Source organism: Eptesicus fuscus, chromosome 18 (genome assembly GCF_027574615.1).
Source record: "Eptesicus fuscus isolate TK198812 chromosome 18, DD_ASM_mEF_20220401, whole genome shotgun sequence".
In the NCBI taxonomy this organism is placed as follows: Eukaryota; Metazoa; Chordata; class Mammalia; order Chiroptera; family Vespertilionidae; genus Eptesicus; species Eptesicus fuscus.
Window position 1 is genome coordinate 51,487,126 of NC_072490.1, and position 17,735 is coordinate 51,504,860.

At 52.0% G+C, this 17,735-nt stretch overlaps 1 protein-coding gene across 2 annotated transcripts in view; it reads right to left on the reverse strand.

Annotated features, from left to right (window-relative positions):
• ADAMTS9 (ADAM metallopeptidase with thrombospondin type 1 motif 9) overlaps positions 1 to 17,735 on the reverse strand; it is a 160,826-nt gene that overhangs the window by 6,438 nt on the left and 136,653 nt on the right. For both annotated transcript variants that reach the window (XM_028152683.2, XM_008146269.3), the window contains 8 exons: positions 12,736 to 12,909; positions 9,012 to 9,206; positions 7,790 to 7,922; positions 6,940 to 7,034; positions 6,747 to 6,841; positions 6,528 to 6,661; positions 4,855 to 4,946; positions 565 to 669 (listed from right to left, as the gene is read on the reverse strand). In XM_028152683.2, the coding sequence (XP_028008484.2) occupies positions 565 to 669; positions 4,855 to 4,946; positions 6,528 to 6,661; positions 6,747 to 6,841; positions 6,940 to 7,034; positions 7,790 to 7,922; positions 9,012 to 9,206; positions 12,736 to 12,909 (1,023 nt within the window). The remainder of the gene's footprint in view (positions 1 to 564; positions 670 to 4,854; positions 4,947 to 6,527; positions 6,662 to 6,746; positions 6,842 to 6,939; positions 7,035 to 7,789; positions 7,923 to 9,011; positions 9,207 to 12,735; positions 12,910 to 17,735) is intronic.

Consider the following 17,735-nt stretch of genomic DNA (forward strand, 5'->3'; position numbering starts at 1 on the left):
CTGTTTGTATTTCAATTTTTCTTAAACATCCTTTCCCCTAAGCCCGTGGTCGGCAAACTGCAGCTCGCGAGCCACAGGCGGCTCTTTGGCCCCTTGAGTGTGGCTCTTCCACAAAATACCACGGCCTGGGCGAGTCTGTTTTGAAGAAGTGGCCTTAGAAGAAGTTTAAGTTTAAAAAAGTAGGCTCTCAAAAGAAATTTCAATCTTTGTACTGTTGATATTTGGCTCTGTTGACTAATGAGTTTGCCGACCACTGCCCTAAGCTCAGAACAGGGACTCCCATGTTGACTAATTGCACGGTGTCTGGTGCTCACACTCGCCGGGTGGCTTCTTGCTGCTCCCAGCCTCCGGGCCAGCACCCACTACCCACCTGCAGGTCCCCGCTCACATCTCCACGGAGAACGCTCACCCACACACTCTTAACCTTTGATTTGTTTCCTAAATTTTCTGACGCTTTGCAAAATGGTTTGTAGAAAGGGACAGCACATACGTACACCGCAGACGGCAGGGGTAGGAAGGAAGGAAGGGAGACCGAGCCCGCCCTCCCGCTCAGCGGCCCCTTACCGGTGACTTCCTAATGTTGGAGACGGCATAGTTCCCTTGCGAGATCCATCTGGCGGACTCGGTTAAAGAAAGGCCTGTTCCGTACAGGTTGATGCTAAAACGACCCTGGAAAATGGCCAACGGAAAGGATCGTTAGTCCACGTGACGTCCCAAGCAAAGGCCGCGCAATCAAAGGGAACTTGGAAAGGAGGCGGGTGGTCATTCACAACGAGTTCCTAATTATGAAGGGTTTTCTTTTTTGGGGGGAGAGGGAGTAGGTCTGGGCCAGACCCTTTACAAGCATCATCTCATCCATCATCACGAGAGCTCTGTGAAGGAGTTTCCTTCGCAGATGGGGAAACTGAGGCCCCGCAGAGCTGCTTGGCTTCTCCAGGATGCCGTGCAAGTCCAACCCACGTTGTTTTCCTGACTTCAAAGTCTTTGCTCTCAACTAACGCAGCGACCCTGATGTTGCCCGTAATTATCAGATTCCTTCAGGAACAAAATGCCACAACGTAATCTTTCTAACAAGATCTCGCTGCCAGAGCTGCCTGGGCTTGGCTCCCCGGCAGAGCACTGGGTACTGAGCACAGCAGGGCGGGACTTCAAAGGCGCGGCGCGGTCTCCGGGGCGGCCAGCAGAGGGCGCGCGCGGCCTGCTCCCGGCCCCTGGACCCCTCTGACCCAGGGAGGCCCCCCCTCCAGGCTACTGGGGTTCCTTTGGATACATGGCCCTAGTCTGTTTCCATATTTCTTCCTAAAGAGGCGGTGCAGAGAGCTGTTCTCTTGCTTTTCCCATCCGTCTCTTCCCCTCCCTCTCTCTTTCAAAAAACGGCTTTGCAGAGGCACCTGAAATAGTTTCTTCAGAGGGAAGGCAGGGGAGTGGAGGGGTAAGGGGGAGAGATCAACCAAAGGACTTGTATGCATGCATATAAGCCTAACCAATGGACACAGACAACGGGGGGTGGGGGTGGGGGGTAGGGGTGGGGGATGAGGGCATCAGTGGGGGGGTAGGGGGCAGTGGGGGGATAAGGACACATGTGTAACACCTTAATCAATAAAGAAATTAAAAAGAAATAGTTTCTTCTAGAGGTTTACTCCACGCGAGCAGTTCCCGAGTGAAAACGATCCTCATGAACACGCTCAGGGCGAACGCTTCCTCCTGAACCTTACCACCCAGTCCTTTGTCAAAAGCCTTAATAACGCCACGAGGGGCGGCTGGAGCCCCATCAGCCCGAGTGTGAATTCAGCTCTTTTCCCGGGCAATGAGAGAGACCCTGACAGGTTTTCAGCCCCTGGGACCCCGGCTTGTCTGTCCGCAGTGGAGGTAAGTAATAGTCCTGTTTTCTGGGGTCAGCGAGCAGCTCACACAGAGCGGCAGCACTGTGGGGGAGGTTCGCTTCCCTGACAGGTGTTTCCACGTCCAGGCTGAAGGAGGTTCTGATTTGTGACATTTGTCAGACCACAGGGGCAGCCTGCATTTCCTGGCTCCTGGTGCACAAATTAACGTGATCTGACCTAACCTGTGAATAAGAGGGGGTTAGGCGGTAACTCGCTATCTGGCAGAGTAGCTGAAATCTTAAAATGTGCCCTGCGGTTATTTTGTGACAGCCCCTAGGGTTGGCGGTGGTTAATCTGAGTGTCCGAGTGGCTGTACCGAGGCAAAGCCGCCCTGTGGTCCTCAGACACTGGCTTCTGCCGGCTGGATTACCCAGCAGGCCACTTTTCTTTTCTCTCGGTCATCCCCACCCCGAGGACTGTTCCATACCCCCTCTCATGCCCAGGCCACACCACTGCCAAGGACCCCTCTCATTTCTCCCTCCCCTTCCTGCTTCCCAGGCACCGGCCTATCCCACCGGCACTGCAGAAGGTAGTCAAAGTTCTTAGAAGGTCCAGGCGGCTGACCTGGCTACTAGCCCAGGAAGTCACCCCCACCCCCCCTGCACAACCCCCCTGACCTGGTGTCCAGGGTCTGAGCTGCCCTCTCCGAGCAGGTGAGCAGGTGACACACCTGAATGGAACACGCCCTCCTGCTCTCTCCTCCTTTTCCGGTTCAGGGATTTGATTGGCAGTAAGTGTCCCAGCTCTAAAGCTGAGGACTGCCAGGGGGGAAAGGACTGCTGGGAGGGGGGAGGGGGGGGAGACCTCTGTCCTTTCTCGCTCTAGTCAGGGGCATCCTTGTCCCAAGGCCTATCTTCAGGGTCCGGAGGGCAGGCGAGTTTTAGCTACTACCTCTGTTGCTGGTTTAAAAGAGAAACAGGGATGAAGCGCCATGCATACACTAGGTGACCCAGAAAGCTTGGCGAAGGACATGCCTCAGGGTTTGCTCTCTGCTCGGACGCGAGTGAACGCAGCAGAAATCCTGCCTGGAAACAGGGTCAGCCAGACAAGCAGGGCTGCCATTTGCACTCCGACACCTGGGGTCAAACCCAGCCTCTATGGCGCACCTGCTGTGTGGGTCTGGACAGTCACCCAGCCTTTCTACACTCAGTGTCCCCATCTGTAAGTAGGGAGTATTCTCATAGGACGCTGTGGGGGTCAAATGAGATGCTGACTTACAAATGCTGAGCACAGCGCCTAGAGCCTCGTAAACAATAAATGCTACCAATACCAGCATCAGAAAGTCAATGACAAGGTGGCATTCACTGGGTTATGATTTAAAATATATACATATTCTGGTATATCTTCAGGTGAGGGCTCTTGGGGACCCCCCCTCCCCTTATGATAAGTAAATCCCCAAAGTGGCAGCGATGGGTAAGGCAGAAGAAGCGGACTGTCAGAGCATCCCAGGTCGGAGGATAAACCATCCTTGAGCAGCTCGCACAGCCCTGCTTTTCAGACCTTTCCCGAAAAACCGATTCAAAAACTCACGTGGTTCATCTACATAGTTGATGCTCAATAAAGGAAAATACTTCTTTAAGTCTCCAATATGGTTCAGAGAATGGGCTGGGAAAAAATACAAATTAGCCTCTCACTAGCTTTGGGTTTGCTCACTGCTTCAATGTCAGGATTTAGCAAATCGATCCACTCATTTGTCTCTAAATTAGTGGAATAAGTGAATGCGAATTCACTCCAGTTATTTAAGCTCCCCCAAAAGATGCGCATACAGAAAAGAGAGACCCCTGAGACAGTTGACAAAGGCAGGGCGGGCTGGTCTATTCGCTGCTAAAATGCAGCCCTTACAGGGGGTGTTTGAAGTCCCCAACTGCTCTAAAGAAACTGCACTTCAAAAGTTTCCAGCCCTGGGTGATGGAGAAAAGGCCCCTTTCACCATCATGTCCTTTGTTTATTTTCGTTCCCCCCCTGAGAGCTTCTTTCTAAAGCTTGGGGCTGAGAAAACACTTCCTTAAAGGAAAATTCAGATGCGTTTGTCTTGGATGGTCCCTGTGGCTGGGTGTAAATCTCTCCTGGGAGTCCGGAGGCACCCCCTGGTCCCCACCCCCAGGCTTTCCAAGGTGCACAGGCAGAGGGGGAGAGTCCGGGCCTCCAGCGAACCAAAGGAAACCCGGGGGCCACGTTCTCCTGCCAATCACCTGGCTCCTTGTTTGTCCTGCAAAGACTGGCGGCTGTCCTGCCGAAGTAGCCCCGGCTGGTGGGGACAGCCAGGCCGATGTTGCAGAAGGAGAGCTAAGACCTGTGGCCCGGGAGAATGGGCAGGAGGCCTGCGGGCCGCCGGGCTGCGGAAGCGCCAGTGCAGGGGGAGAGGGTGCGTGTGCGCTCCCGGTCTGACCACGGCACGTTTCACACGTCTGAGGTCGGCGACTGCCTCTCCATGCCACACACCAGCCAGGGTTTTTAATGGTTGACAGGGGTGTGTTGGAGTCCTCTGCACTGGCTTTTGAGAGCTGATTGCATCTCTCCCCAGCTCTCCATTTAGTGACATAATGTCCATCCATGCTTGAAATCAGTCATGCGGGTGGGAGGTATTTGTACCACGGAAATCGGCAAATGCTACAAAGCAGGGCTGTTCTTTCCTTTCTTGGAGGGCTAGCCAGCCATTAAACATCCACCAGCATGTCACTGACTTGGTAATATTAATTTTATTACCACTTGCTTAACCAAGCTGCTTGCTAGCCCACATCTAATTTGTTTCTAAATGTTTACATTGCAATAGGTGCGTTTTGCTGAATGCGGAGGTTTGGCGTGTGGCTGTGATCGGTCCCTAAGGAAACGCTCCTAGGAGCGGAGTGAGGCTAGATGAGAAGCGGTGAGCATTTGAGGGGCTCCTGGGGCAGGGACCAAGCTGCCCCCAGAACAGCTGTTCTAACTGCATTCCCAGCAGCCAGGCCCGGGGCAGGCTCCCGGCACATACCTGCGGGCACTTGGCGGCACTGTAGCAGTCCCCAGCGGTGGCAAAGGGCACGGGATGCCCTTCGCTCGTCCTTGCGAATTGTAAGTCCGTGGCTGTGGAGTTCGGAGAAGGGTTAAAGGCAGAAGAGAGGTGACAGCGGGAGAAAGAGGCAGGGAAGGGACCGGATATTAACGAGGAGAGAGAAGGGAATAAGAATAGTAAAAGAAACAACAGGAGGGAGTGGGAGAGGAAAAAACACACACGGTATGATTAGTGAGCAAACGCATCCAGATGTGCTCTGGCTTCTTCCTCGTTGCGGGTCTGGGAGCCTCTCCCTGGGTTGTATCAGCCCTGACTGTCTCCTCACAGCACGGAAGCCCCCAAAGGGGGTCGAGGTGACTGTATGAATCATGTGTGAACCGCCTCACTTAAACACATTTCAGCGGCCGGCGGGGCGGGGGGGGGGGGGGGTGCAGGATTGTGAACCTGCTGCTCACGGCCGCCGAGGCTTCGGGACCAGGGAAGGAAGTCAGGAAGGTGTTTCCGGCGAGTTATTCCTCGAGGCTTCCCCTGTCCTCCCGTGGCCCAGTGTTATTGCCAAAATGTGGAGCAATTGGAACCCACATCTTGAAAGTATTAATGGCAGTTTCTCAAGTTTGGGGCTAACTTGTAGTTTTTTTTAAAAAGCCCATAAAACAACGGGCTCGTGTTTTTAACTGTCTTGTAGCTCTTGAGACCAGCTCTGGGAGGGGAAGGCGACCGGGTCAGGAGGCAGACGGGATCCTGCAAAAGCTGCCGCTGGGGGAACTGGAGGCCGGGGCAGCTTGTTACCTTTCTGCCGTGTCTTTCTGGAATCTTCCTGCAGCTTACCACATTGTGGTGGGAGGGACATCTGAGGGACCCCTCACCCGGTTCTGCAGGAAAGGGGCCCTGGCAGGAGCCCTGGGCCTTAGCTTGGCGGGGAGGGGGGGTCTGAGTGAGAAACTGCAGACCCCTGCCATTAGCCCTAATGGTCCAGCTAAAAGCAATTAGAAATATCTTGGTACAAATGAGGTGCAATCCACCTCAAGAGGAAAGAAGTGCAATATCATGGGTACATTGTTAATGAGGAAAAATTAATTATTCATCACTTGTTTTTCCTCTATTTAGGGGACCGTGTTTGGCTGTTTGAGCTGCAGTAACCACTCCCATGATTAATGTCCCTAACAAAAATGCAGTGTTGGCCAGAGTATAAAATCAGCCCACGCGCAGGCCGTTTTTAAAAGGTAATTGTGTGCTCCATTTATCTTGTGTGAATCAACCATCAGAAGAAGTTAGCTGTATGCCTGTGTGTGCGTACACCGTGTGTGGGAGCCATGCCCACACGGGTCTCCAGTGCCTGCTCACCCCTGCTTGACCTCAAGGCCTCAATTCTGATGTCACTTTTGGGGGTGCTGCTCTGACTCCTCCACTGCAAGGGGCCCCTTTAATATGCCTCCATCTCCTCCATCCATTCGTCATCACAGGTCTGAGGGCCCCGATGAGCAGGCACCTTCCCAGCGGGGCCCACCCAGCAGGGACAGAGGGGAGCAGCCCCACCCTCAGGGTTAGGACAGGGGATGTTGTCCCTCCTGGCATCCTGGGCACCAGGCCCGGCCGCCAGGCTGACCGAGGGGAGGACAGATGAGCACTCCCACATGACACCCCGAGCTTACTTATTATCTGCATGGTGCCCAGGTCGATCCTGATCTTCTGGAAGCTGGAGAAGCCGGCTGCCGTGTAGTCCTTCCGACACTGGCAGTCGTCGCGCCGGCTCCCGTTGTAGGGACATTCGGTCGGGTTGTGCAGCCTGCACGCCAGGGAGAACGTTCTGGTGAGGACGGACGGCGTCCAGGAACCCGCAGGGCTGGGCTCCCCGAGCCGAGCTCGCCTACCTGTGCCCGTACACCTCGGAGAAGTTCTCCGCGTCCCCGCGCACCAGGGTCAGGTACTCCTTGGGGTGGTCGGACTGCATCCCTGCACAGAAGATCTGAAAGGGAGACCGGAAATTCCCCAGGGGGCGGCTCGGAACAGGGCCAGGCCCGGCCGCTCGCGCCCCATGCTTTAGGGAGAGGACTGCTGCCTCACCTTCAGGAGCTTCCCCTGGACGGTCAGGAAGTACTCTCCGTCTTCCGTGGCGCCGCTCAGGTGCTTCACCTCCCTGCAGTTCTGGGGTAACTCGCCTGGAAAACACGAGGTGCCACATGGCCTGAGATGCCCTGGGGTGGGCGTGTCTCCTCAGGCTCGTCAGCAAAGGGGACGGTTTCTCTAAAATAAATTGCATATATCTGAAGTGGGCAGGCAAACAAGTGAACAGAAAACCCTGTTCTTCAGCCCTGGCTGGTTTGGCTCAGTGGATAGAGCATTGGCCTGCAGACTAAAGGGTCCTGGGTTTGATTCTGGTCAAGGGCACATGCCCGGGTTGTGGGCTCAATCCCCAGTAGGGGTCATGCAGGAGGCAGCTGATCAATGATTCTCATCATTGATGTTTCCATCTCTCTGAAATCAATCCTACCTAATAATAGACAAATACGCAAATTGACCGCACCTTCGCTATGCCCAAGCCACGCCCACCAGCCAAGCCACGCCCACCAACCAATCAGGACGAGTATGCAAATTACCCCAACCAAGATGGCGGCTAATTTGCATATCAAGACAGCGTAGAAAGAAGCCAAGAGCTGCCGAAGGGAGCAAAGCTGCAGAGAAGCAAGCAAGCCGGGGGGAGGAGAAGGGAGGAGCAGAGGCGGGGCGGGGGAGAAGGGAGGAGAGCAGGCGGGGCAGGGTAGAGTGCAGCAGGAAACCGTATTGCAGGATTTTTCCTGCAACGGGAATGCTAGTAAAAATATATTAAAACACACACACACACACACACACACAAAAAAAAAAAAACCCGCTGTTTTTCAGGCTCCAGAGAGGCGGCTTCGCTCAGCCAACTTACAGTTGTAGATATTATGGCAGGTTTTTCTCTCTTCCGGCTTCAGCTCCGCGGGGCAGAGGTGGCTGGGCTGGTCCTCATTGGTCAAGCACTGCACGGATCGGTGCCGCACCCCGAGGCCACAGGACACTGAGCACTGCAAGGAGAGCAGGGTCAGCGGCGGGCCAGCCGGGCACAGGCGTCACGGCAGACCCTCTGATGCTGAAACAAACAGCTGACTATCGAGCATTTACTATGGACTCGTCCCTGCGCTGAGTTTTACTTCTACCATTTATGCATGCCTACTACCTACAGTTCCATATGCATGTGTACATATGATGTGATATAGAGTTATATTCTCACCTCAGTCTTAGAGTGACCCTCTGATAGCAATGCCATTACTCTGCTTGTGCAAAGCAGAGATTAGGGCTCCAATGTTAAATTGGTTCCAGGTCCTGGTGGAGCCAGGGTTCACACGCTAACACTTTCAGCGACGCCTATACTTCTGCCCAATCACTGCGATAACAGGATATGTTAGCCCAGGCGTGTTACCCAGACCTGCAGGGAGCCGGGGGCTGCGGTGATTTCCCAGGGCAGCTCCAGTTTAAAATCTTCTCCCTCGGCCTGGCCAGTGTGGTTCAGTGGTTGAGTGTCCACCTATGAGCCAGGATCTCACAGTTCAACCAGTCAGGGCACATGCCCGGGCTGCAGGCTCAATCCTCAGTGGGGGGTGTGGCCGATCAATGATTCTCTCTCATCACTGATGCTTCTCTCTCCCTCTCTGAAGTCAATAAAAATATATTTAAAAAAATAAATAAAAGCTCTCCCTTGTACCCCTTACACGACAGGATTATTTCCCGATGCAGAAGGCCTAGACCACACTGACTGCTCAGCCACAGAGCGACGTGGCGAAGTTCTAGGTGCTTTTTAATTTTTAATTGTGGAAACTGTATGCAACTTAACATGTGACACTCGGACATAAGTGCTTTTTCTGTATTAACCCTTTCTTCTTCACAACCACCTATATGGCAGGTGAGGCAACTGAGGCCCGGAAGTTCTGCCCTTGCCCAAGGTCATTCCACTGGGAAGTGGCCTATGCGCCCAGCAAGCCCATTGGGAGGTGCTCACGGCATTTCTCACCAGGTCTCTTCTAGAAGGAGGATGACAGGGTAGGTCAGGCAGGCCGTGTGACGGCGGGGTTTTCCATCCCACACTCTGTGATTGGATAACTCAACCATCTACTTACGCTGCCCCAGTTGCCCACTCTCCAGGTGGCGGAGGCCGGGCACTCCCTCAGGTAGCAGGGGTGCACGCTGGGGGGCTGCGTGCCCGGGCAGTTGGTGGCAGCTTGGTGGCCGTACTCATAGTTCTCCTTCCCGGTGTAAATCTCGCTACAGGAGACCAGCCTTTGCTTGTAGCCCTTTCCGCAGGTCACCGAGCACTGAGGAGAGAGGGGTTGAGGGAGAGGCTGGGGCAGGGCCCAGGGCAGCCGCCACAGACCCCTGCCCTCCGAGGCGGGCATGCCGAGCCTGCAAACAGCGCTGCGAAGGCTCTCCACAGCCGCCCCAGCACGCAGGAGACCGGGACCTCCTGCATCTGTGCTCCCGCTGCCCCACTGGGTGCCTGGGTGCCTCAAGCACCCTCTGTGGATTTCAAGGGGAGAGGGGGCTGGGGGTGTGGGGGAGCCCCAGCTGTCATTGGTTCCATTTACAGCCTCCGCAGCCCACACCCTGGCTTTCCCAAACCGACAATGACCACATCAGAGAACTGACCGAGTGGGATGCAGAGAGAGCCCCAGCCGTCTGGGCTGAGTGTCCAACCTGAGCGCTTAGCCAACAGGGGACCCGGGACAGGCTCCTCTTCTGCTCAGTGGGGTTTGCTTTTCCATCTGACCTCCACCAATTCCCTTCCCTCTTCTCTCTCCCTGGCTACATATATTGACCAAAATGTTGCCTTTCTGCTTCTCTGTCTGTCCGTCTGTCTGTCTCTCAATCATGCAGTCACGGAGCCCGTCTGCCATGATCAGCATGCATTGAAGATGCCCAGAGGCACGGAAAAGGAGGAGAAACAAGTATCTTACTAGTGTCCCACTCCGTGATGGGACACCTAATTGGTTATTGATTTTATACGCGGTTCAACCTCCCCAGCGAAGTATTTCATGTATTATTTAACAATAAATCTGAATGACAGTGAATTTCGTTTTGAAGGTATTTTTAGTCAAAGTCATCAAATAACTGGCCGTCCCTTGTGACGGTGCCACCTGAGTTCAGGTGGAGCATGAGGACTGAGACCACAGCTCTCCGAGGGGCGCCCTCCCGGGACAGTCCAGCAGTGGCCGGCGTGTGCTGCTTCTCTGGGCCGAGGGACCAAAGCGTCCCTTAGCTCTTCCGCACTCTGAAAGCCACAGCCTGCTCTCTCCTAACTGCCTGAGCCGTGCTCTCCGCCACGTGGCTCTCCTCCTGAAACTCCTCCCGGGAGAAAGCTGTCCTTGAAGGCCTGCCAGAGGCAGGAGGGAGCAGGCCCGCCGCACGCACGCACGGCACCCTCCCGGGGCTCAGGGCTTGCCGCGCTGCCTACGTCTCTTCCTTCTTTGGCAGCCGCTGTTCAAATGCCGAAGACCCGGCTGACGCCAGGCCCGGGGAGTGTGAGGCCCATCTGGGGTGTTTCACGTGTGGGCAGATGGCTGAGGGCTGCCCTGGCCAAGCTGCGGGTTTAGCGTGTACCCAGCGCTTGCGTGCGGTGACCTCAGTCCGCGCGAATCTGAACTGGGCTGTGTGTCTGCCAAGGCAAGTCCTGAGGATCACCCACCCACAGAGCAGCCCGTGGCCATGGATGGGGGCACAGTGGCTGACAGGCAGCTGCTGATGGAACTGAACCCAAATATGGTCAGGGTTTACTCGGAGGCCTCCGCTTCTAAAGAGGATCTGGAAGCACGCACCCTGCCTCTGGCTCCCGAATGCATTTCAGAGCAGAGCTCCGAGGTGGAGGAGGCTCATCCCTGGGGGTGTGGGTGGGGGGCAAGTGCAGAGGTGGGGAGGTCCCAAGGTCAATTCTCTCTGCTTTGGGGTCACCTGCTGGTCATGAATGTGGGTTGCTTTTCTAATTCAAAAATAACAGTGAAGTGAAACAATAAGAATGTGGGCTTCTGGCCTCAGTGATATCTTCTGCCCGACAGGGAAACACATCAGCCCTGGGAATCCGCTTTTGGATCTGGCCCCGGCGCCCAAATTCAGGAGGCCGCGCTGCAGGGAGGAGCCCAGGAGCCATGGAGGGAATTCTGGCCTCATCCTTTGGCACCCTTCCCCGCACAGGGCCCCTGCCCTGTGGTCCTGTGTGGAGTCCTGTCTCCAGCCCTCTCAACTTTGCTTGTACATTTGCACATTTTTCAATCTATGACACATCTGGGAATTGGCAGATGTGTAGAACACTTTTTTTTTTTTTTAAATCTTCTCCCTATGTCATCCTTTAGGGCAGTGGTTCTCAACCTTCCTAATGCCGTGACCCTTTAATACAGTTCCTCATGTGGTGGTGACCCCCAACCATAAAATTATTTTCCTTGCTACTTCATAACTGTAATTTCGCTACTGTTATGAATCGTAATGTAAATATCTGTGTTTTCCGATGGTCTTAGGCTCTACAGCAGCGGTTCTCAACCTGTGGGTCGCCTCCATTGGAAAACACAGATACTTACATTACGATTCATAACAGTAGCAAAATTACAGTTATGAGGTAGCAACGAAAATAATTTTATGGTTGGGGGGTCACCACAACATGAGGAACTGTATTAAAGGGTCGCGGCATTAGAAAGGCTGAGAACCACTGCTTTAGGGGTTAAGATTAGGTTTTAAAGCTATAGGAATAATGACTCCAGACTTAGAGACCAAATTCCTCTAGCAGAATAACAACACACCACAGACCGGCTGCGGTGACGGGGAGTGTCCCCTGCACAACAGAAGGCTTGGCAGCACCCCTGGCCGCCACCAGATGCCAGGGGCATCCCACTCCCTCAGTGGGACAAGCAACAATGTCTCCAGATGTTGCCCAATGTCCCCGGGGAGGGAGGCAGAGTCGCTGGAGTAGAGGATGGAGAGACGGAGCTAGAAAAGACTTCAGGACCAACTTTCATAGGAACAATTCAACACTTGCAGACCTGAAGAGCCCTGGGCAACAGTGGGCGCCTCTGCCAGGAGCTGGGTCCTTCCCCTTCGCACCTCTAGATTCTTCTGGGCAAATCACAACTGGTTTGGATGTTACAGATCTTTCAGTGTTTGGAAATATCACAGTAATAGAATCATGCTATTATTGCTGTTGTTGGATTAATGATAAAAAGTGTCCAGATAGGCACTGTCTGCTGGAGGAGATGGTGAAAAATAGACCCCTGAGATTCCTTGGGGAATAATTATGGGAAATTATTTTGTTCCTGTGAGCAGAGTTGTTAAATGGGCAACCCCCATCTGGCCCATGAATGTGTTCGGTTTGCCCCACACAATGTTTCAAACAAGTAACTTGAGTCCACATTTTAAAATTAGGAGACCTCAGATAAAACCCCAGGCTGTGTCCTCTCCTGAAAGATCAGGTTTGGACCCACATTTCTGCACGGCCTCCGCGCGTGGAAGAGAGCCGTCCCATTACACACATGCGCTAGTGTGCCACAGTCTCCGCCTCTTCCTGCCGCCTCCCGGGCACGAAGGCGTTTTCTTATACGTAACTCTCTCCTGCACAGAGAGGCATCTTCTGAGTGTGCAGCCTCGGTTCTGATGTCTCCCTAATCATACCAGCAGGGCATCGAAGTGAACCACAGAACCAAGAGTTGAGGGGAGCTCACCCCCTCATGTGTCCTCCCCAGCACGCACACGGGGGCCTGGCCCGGGAAGGTGGAAGGACTTGTCTGAGACCTGCGCTCAGGGGCATGCCTGCCCTCCCGTCCTGCTTCCCTCACGCCACTGTGACCGCTGAGTCCCCAGACGTACCTCCGACCACTCTCCTGTGATCCAGATGTACTCGCAGGGCTGCACACTGCAGCTCTCACGGTCCGCAGGCCGCTTGCTGGGGTCGCAGTGCCCGCTGTGCACCTCGCCGCCTTTGTCCTCATCCACACACAGCACCCTGCGGTACCTGGCGCCTTCGCCGCAGGTCCTGGTGCACTGCCGAAGACAAGCAAAGAGGGCTGATGTGCAGGGGTATGGAACAGTGATGTCCTGTTCTCATGTATCTGATATGCTGCCTATTGTGTACAGAAGGAGATCTTCTTGCTGTAATTGCTCGTTTTCCTGGCTAGCACCCCTTTATGAGCAGGGGTTACCCGCAGCACTGCCCCGGCACAGCCCGCAGCAGCCGGTATGCAGCTGCCTGCATCAGGAATGGAAACGGGGGGTGATGAATTTCAGGTCTGCAAAGACCTAACGGTCTGTTTACTTAGAACACCTACCCCGCTCAAATATGGAATGCTTTTCAAACAATGGCCAAATGGTTTTCAAACTATTATTTAGTCACTTCCCTGTCTCAAGAGGTGACTGAATACTTCTTAAGTCAGGGAAGTCATTACCTGTCCACGTGGCCCATTTCATCTTAAACCAGGACTAAATGCCTCTCTGCGGGTCCCAGGCTATTGTCCTGGTGGCCGATGGCAGGCAGCAGGGAGGACAAGCTTCATTTCTCACCAGTGACCCCTCCAGGCCTCGAGGAGAGCTCTCCTGTGGCCCTACAGCCCTTTCTTCTCCAGGTGACCTGCTCGTCTGGCCATTCAGCAACTATTCACCAGGTTCCTAATCAGGGCCAGGCCGAGAGTGGACAGGGTGGGGCAGTCCCTGCTCTCCCAGAGGAGCGTGTGTGTTTCGGTAGCAAAGCCAGGCGGGACCGGCTGAGGGAGCCGGGGAGTGAGTGCCAGGAGCTATGATCTCCATTTTCAGATGAAGAAACTGGGACCTGGAAAGCCCATATGACTTGCTCCAGGTCACACATCTCTCTGTGCGGTAGGAGGGACTGATCATGGTATTCCCAGGAGCCAAAGAAGGAAACAGCAGCTGGTATGTGTTGTCCTGGGATGACCTATCTCTATGCTGTCCATTTGAGTTTGGGAGCCAATTTCACTCAAAATTCTTTCCTGAGAAAAATGGACAGATACATGCAAAAAAACAAAACAAAACAAAAAAAGAAAAAGAAAGAAAGACAGAAAGAAACTAGACCACTTTCTTACACCAGGTACAAGAATAAACTCCCAGTGGATTAAAAACTTAAAACTTAAGACTCCCAAACCATAAAACTCCTAGCAGAAAACATAGGCACTAAAATCTCTGACACTTCTCTTAGCAATATGTTTTCTGATATATCTCCTGGGCAAGGGAAACAAAAGAAAAAATACACAAATGGGATTACAACAAAGGAAACCATCAACAAAAGGAAAAGATCAATTAATTACTGATTGGGAGGAGATATTTGCCAATAACGCAACTGATAAGGGGTTAATCTTCAAAATTTATAAAGAACTTATACAAGTCAACACCAAGAAAACAAGCAATCCAATTAAAAATGGACACAGGACCTGAATAGACACTTCTTCAAAGAGGACATACAGATGATTACTAGACATATAAAAAGATGCTCAATGTCACTAATCATCACAGAAATGCAAATTAAAACCACAATGAGATATCACCTCACACCTGTCAGAGTGGCTACCATCAATAAATCCACAATCAACAACGGCTGGCAAGGATGTGGAGAAAAGGGAACCCTCGTGTACTGTTGGTGGGGATTTAGATTGGTGCAGCCCCTGTAGAAAACAGTGTGGAGTTTCCTCAAAAAAGTTAAAAATGGAACTGCCTTTTGACCCAGTGATCCCATTTCTGGAAATATATCCTAAGAATCCTGAAACTCCAATTCAAAAGAATATATATCTACCCCTATGTTCACTGCAGTGTTATTTACAGTAGCCAAGATATGGAAGAAACCCAACTGCCCATCAGCAGATGAGTGGATAAAAACTTGGTGGTACATGTATGCAATGGAATGTTCCTTGGCCATAAAAAGAATGAAACCTTACCACTTGAGACAGCATGAACAGACCAAGAGGGTATTATGCCCAGTGAAATGTCAGTAGAAAAAGACAAATACCATATGACTTCACTTATATGTGGGGTCTAAAGAGCAAAATAAACAAACAAAATAGAAACAGATTCATAGATGCAGAGAACAGACTGATGGTTGCCAGATGGGAGAAGAGTTGGGGGACTGGCAAATAAGATGCAGCGATTAATAAGTACTGATTGGTACAACACAGTCACGGAAATAGAGAGTTCAGCATAGGGAACACAGCCAATGATATTGTAATAACAATGTGTGGTGCCAGGTGGGTACTGAAATATTGAGGGGATCACTTTGTGAAGAATATGATGGTCTAACCAATATGCTGTACACCTGAAACTAATACAAAATAATATTGAATGTAAACTTTAATTGAAAAATACAATTTAAAATAAAGAAATTCTTTCCTGATATTATTATTATTATTATTATTATCATCATCATCACCATCATCATTCTTCTTCTTCCTCTCTCTCTCTCCCTCTCTTCGTCTCCTTCCCTCCCTCTCTCTCTCTCTGGTAAAATAAGGGTAACATAGCCATCTTAAAGTGTACAATTCAATGTCATTAAGTTATCCATAATGTTGTGCAATAATTACCCTATCTAGCCAAAACATTTTTATTGCTCCAAAAGGAAACCCTGAGCCTGTTAAGCAGTCACTCCTCCTCCCCTACTCTCCTCCAATCTGCTTTCTGGCTCTATGAGTTTGCCTATTCTGGGTATTTCATATAAATCCAATTATCCAGTACGTGTCCTTTGGTGACTGGCTTCTTTCATTTAGCAAAATGTTTTCAAGGCTATTCCATGTTAAGCATGTATCCTGTTTATGGCTGAATAATAGTCCAATGCAAATGTTGATGGATAAATAGGGGTAATTATTGCACAACATTGTGGGTAACTAAATGCTGTGGACATGCACGTAAGCCTGATTTCAATTCTTTTGGCCGAATTCCCGGGAGCGGAAATGCCGGGCCACATGACTTCTGTGAGCTGCTTTGCTCTTCAAGATGCCGAAGGGATGCATGGCGTGTTCTGGTAGCCCCTTATCATTTGCAAACTTAACTCGAAATTTATTCCTGCTGCTTGGAAGAAAACCGCAATGTCTATAATGTGAAGTTATTTGTAACTTTTCTGGGGCACAAATATGAATCAAAATCACTATGAGATGAGCACAGAGGAGCAAATCGCTCCCAACCAGTGTGGGGGCTGGTGGGCCCGGGGCTGGCTCCATGCTGGTTAAGTGGTTTGGGAGTTTTCTGTCTCCCTAGAGGGTGCTGGGAATGACTGCGAAGTAATAATGTTTTTGTTTCTTCATTTAAGAAATGCCAAATAAGTTAGGGAGCCACTGAATGTTACAAAACAAAACAAAGACGTGGTTAATCTGTGATGTGTAGGTATAGGCAGGAGAAATACTTAACTCCCCTCAGAAAAAGCAGTTCCCTAGAAATCAGGACTTGGTGGCTCAGAGGATGAGGCTGAGCAGCGGCCTGCCCCGGGGCGCCTGGGCCCCGTGCCTTCCCTAATCCACAGGGCTTTCCTTGTGTCAATGAGTAACAGCTTAGGGCAGCAGTGCAGAGAGTACTAAATCCTTCCTGCTCGTTCAGTGCTTCTCTCTTGGTTTTGAGGAATGTGTAACCACCATCAAAGCTCTTTTGCCAATGGCGGAAAGGGAGTTGGAAACCTTACCTTGTGTCGAGGTAAGAAATGCCCAGACCTGTAGAGGATATTAATGAGTTTCTTTGAGCCAAACTGACAATTGCCAGGAAGCAAAATCTCAATGGATGGAGAAAATGCTCTGGAGAAGGGCAGTTTGCAGCTTATTTCATACATTAGAATCAAAGCGGGAGGCGTAAGGAGGGTTACATGAACCCACTGTGGTAGATTAGGGGGGGTGGCAGCAAGCAAGGCGGGAAGTCTCTGGGATGGAGAAAAGGCAAAATGGAGAAACGCGTGCTTCCTTTACGTGAGTGGGCACAGGACAGATCATAATTCAGTTCCCAGCACACGGAGATGGTGTGCGGGAAGAGGTAACAGTGAGGGCTCTGGTCTCTGCTCTCGCAGGAACGAGGGTGAGCCCTGCGGGGTCTGGGAGAGGAGATTAGCTGACATTCCAAGGCCTGTTATCTTGGAAGCAGAAAGACAAGAGCCGCTCAGTTAGCTAAAGAGTGACCTTTGCCAGGGAGGCCACAGGCCTGGGACGTGACTTCCGGCCATGCCTCGCTTTTGGTTCGGAAGTGTTCTGTCAGACCACCCCGTGTGCTTACTGTAGGTCTCTGAGTTTGTGAGGCCGCCATGCGGGCCTCCCCTGAGCTGTCAGGTTTAGGGTGTGGCCCCCTTTTTGCCCACAATTGAGTGTAACTTTTAGAAAAATGAAGGTGAGATGTGCGTGCGCTGCAAGGAGTCTGCAGACGCTCTGGAGTCGCAGCAGCTTGTCTGCTGGCGCCTGGGCCCGAACCAGAGCCGAGGCGGGTGGTCGGAGCACCCCAGCCCCATGCTTTTGGATGATCAGCCTTGGGTAACATCACCCGCCCTCTGATTTATGAACGCTTTTCTTTCTCCTGGAGAATGATCTAGGATGTCCTGAAAAACAGCTAGAAAGATCCACTAGCCTCATTTTAATTCCAAAAGCTTTCCTCAAATTTCATTGCAGCTTTTAGGATAACGTACGCCGAGTGCCTAAGTCTTAGCGTCAGCCTCCTGGACTCGCAGCCTCACTGACGCAGACAGCAGACAACAGCGCCGGGCTGCCCCGAGCCTGCCCCTGCCTCGCAGGCCGCGTGCGCCTTTCACTGTGCCCAACAAACGGGGACAACTTTCCAAATCTGAGGGCAAGACCTAAAATTAATGTTTAAAGTTCGATTTTATTTAGCCAGGCCGGTTGGCCACA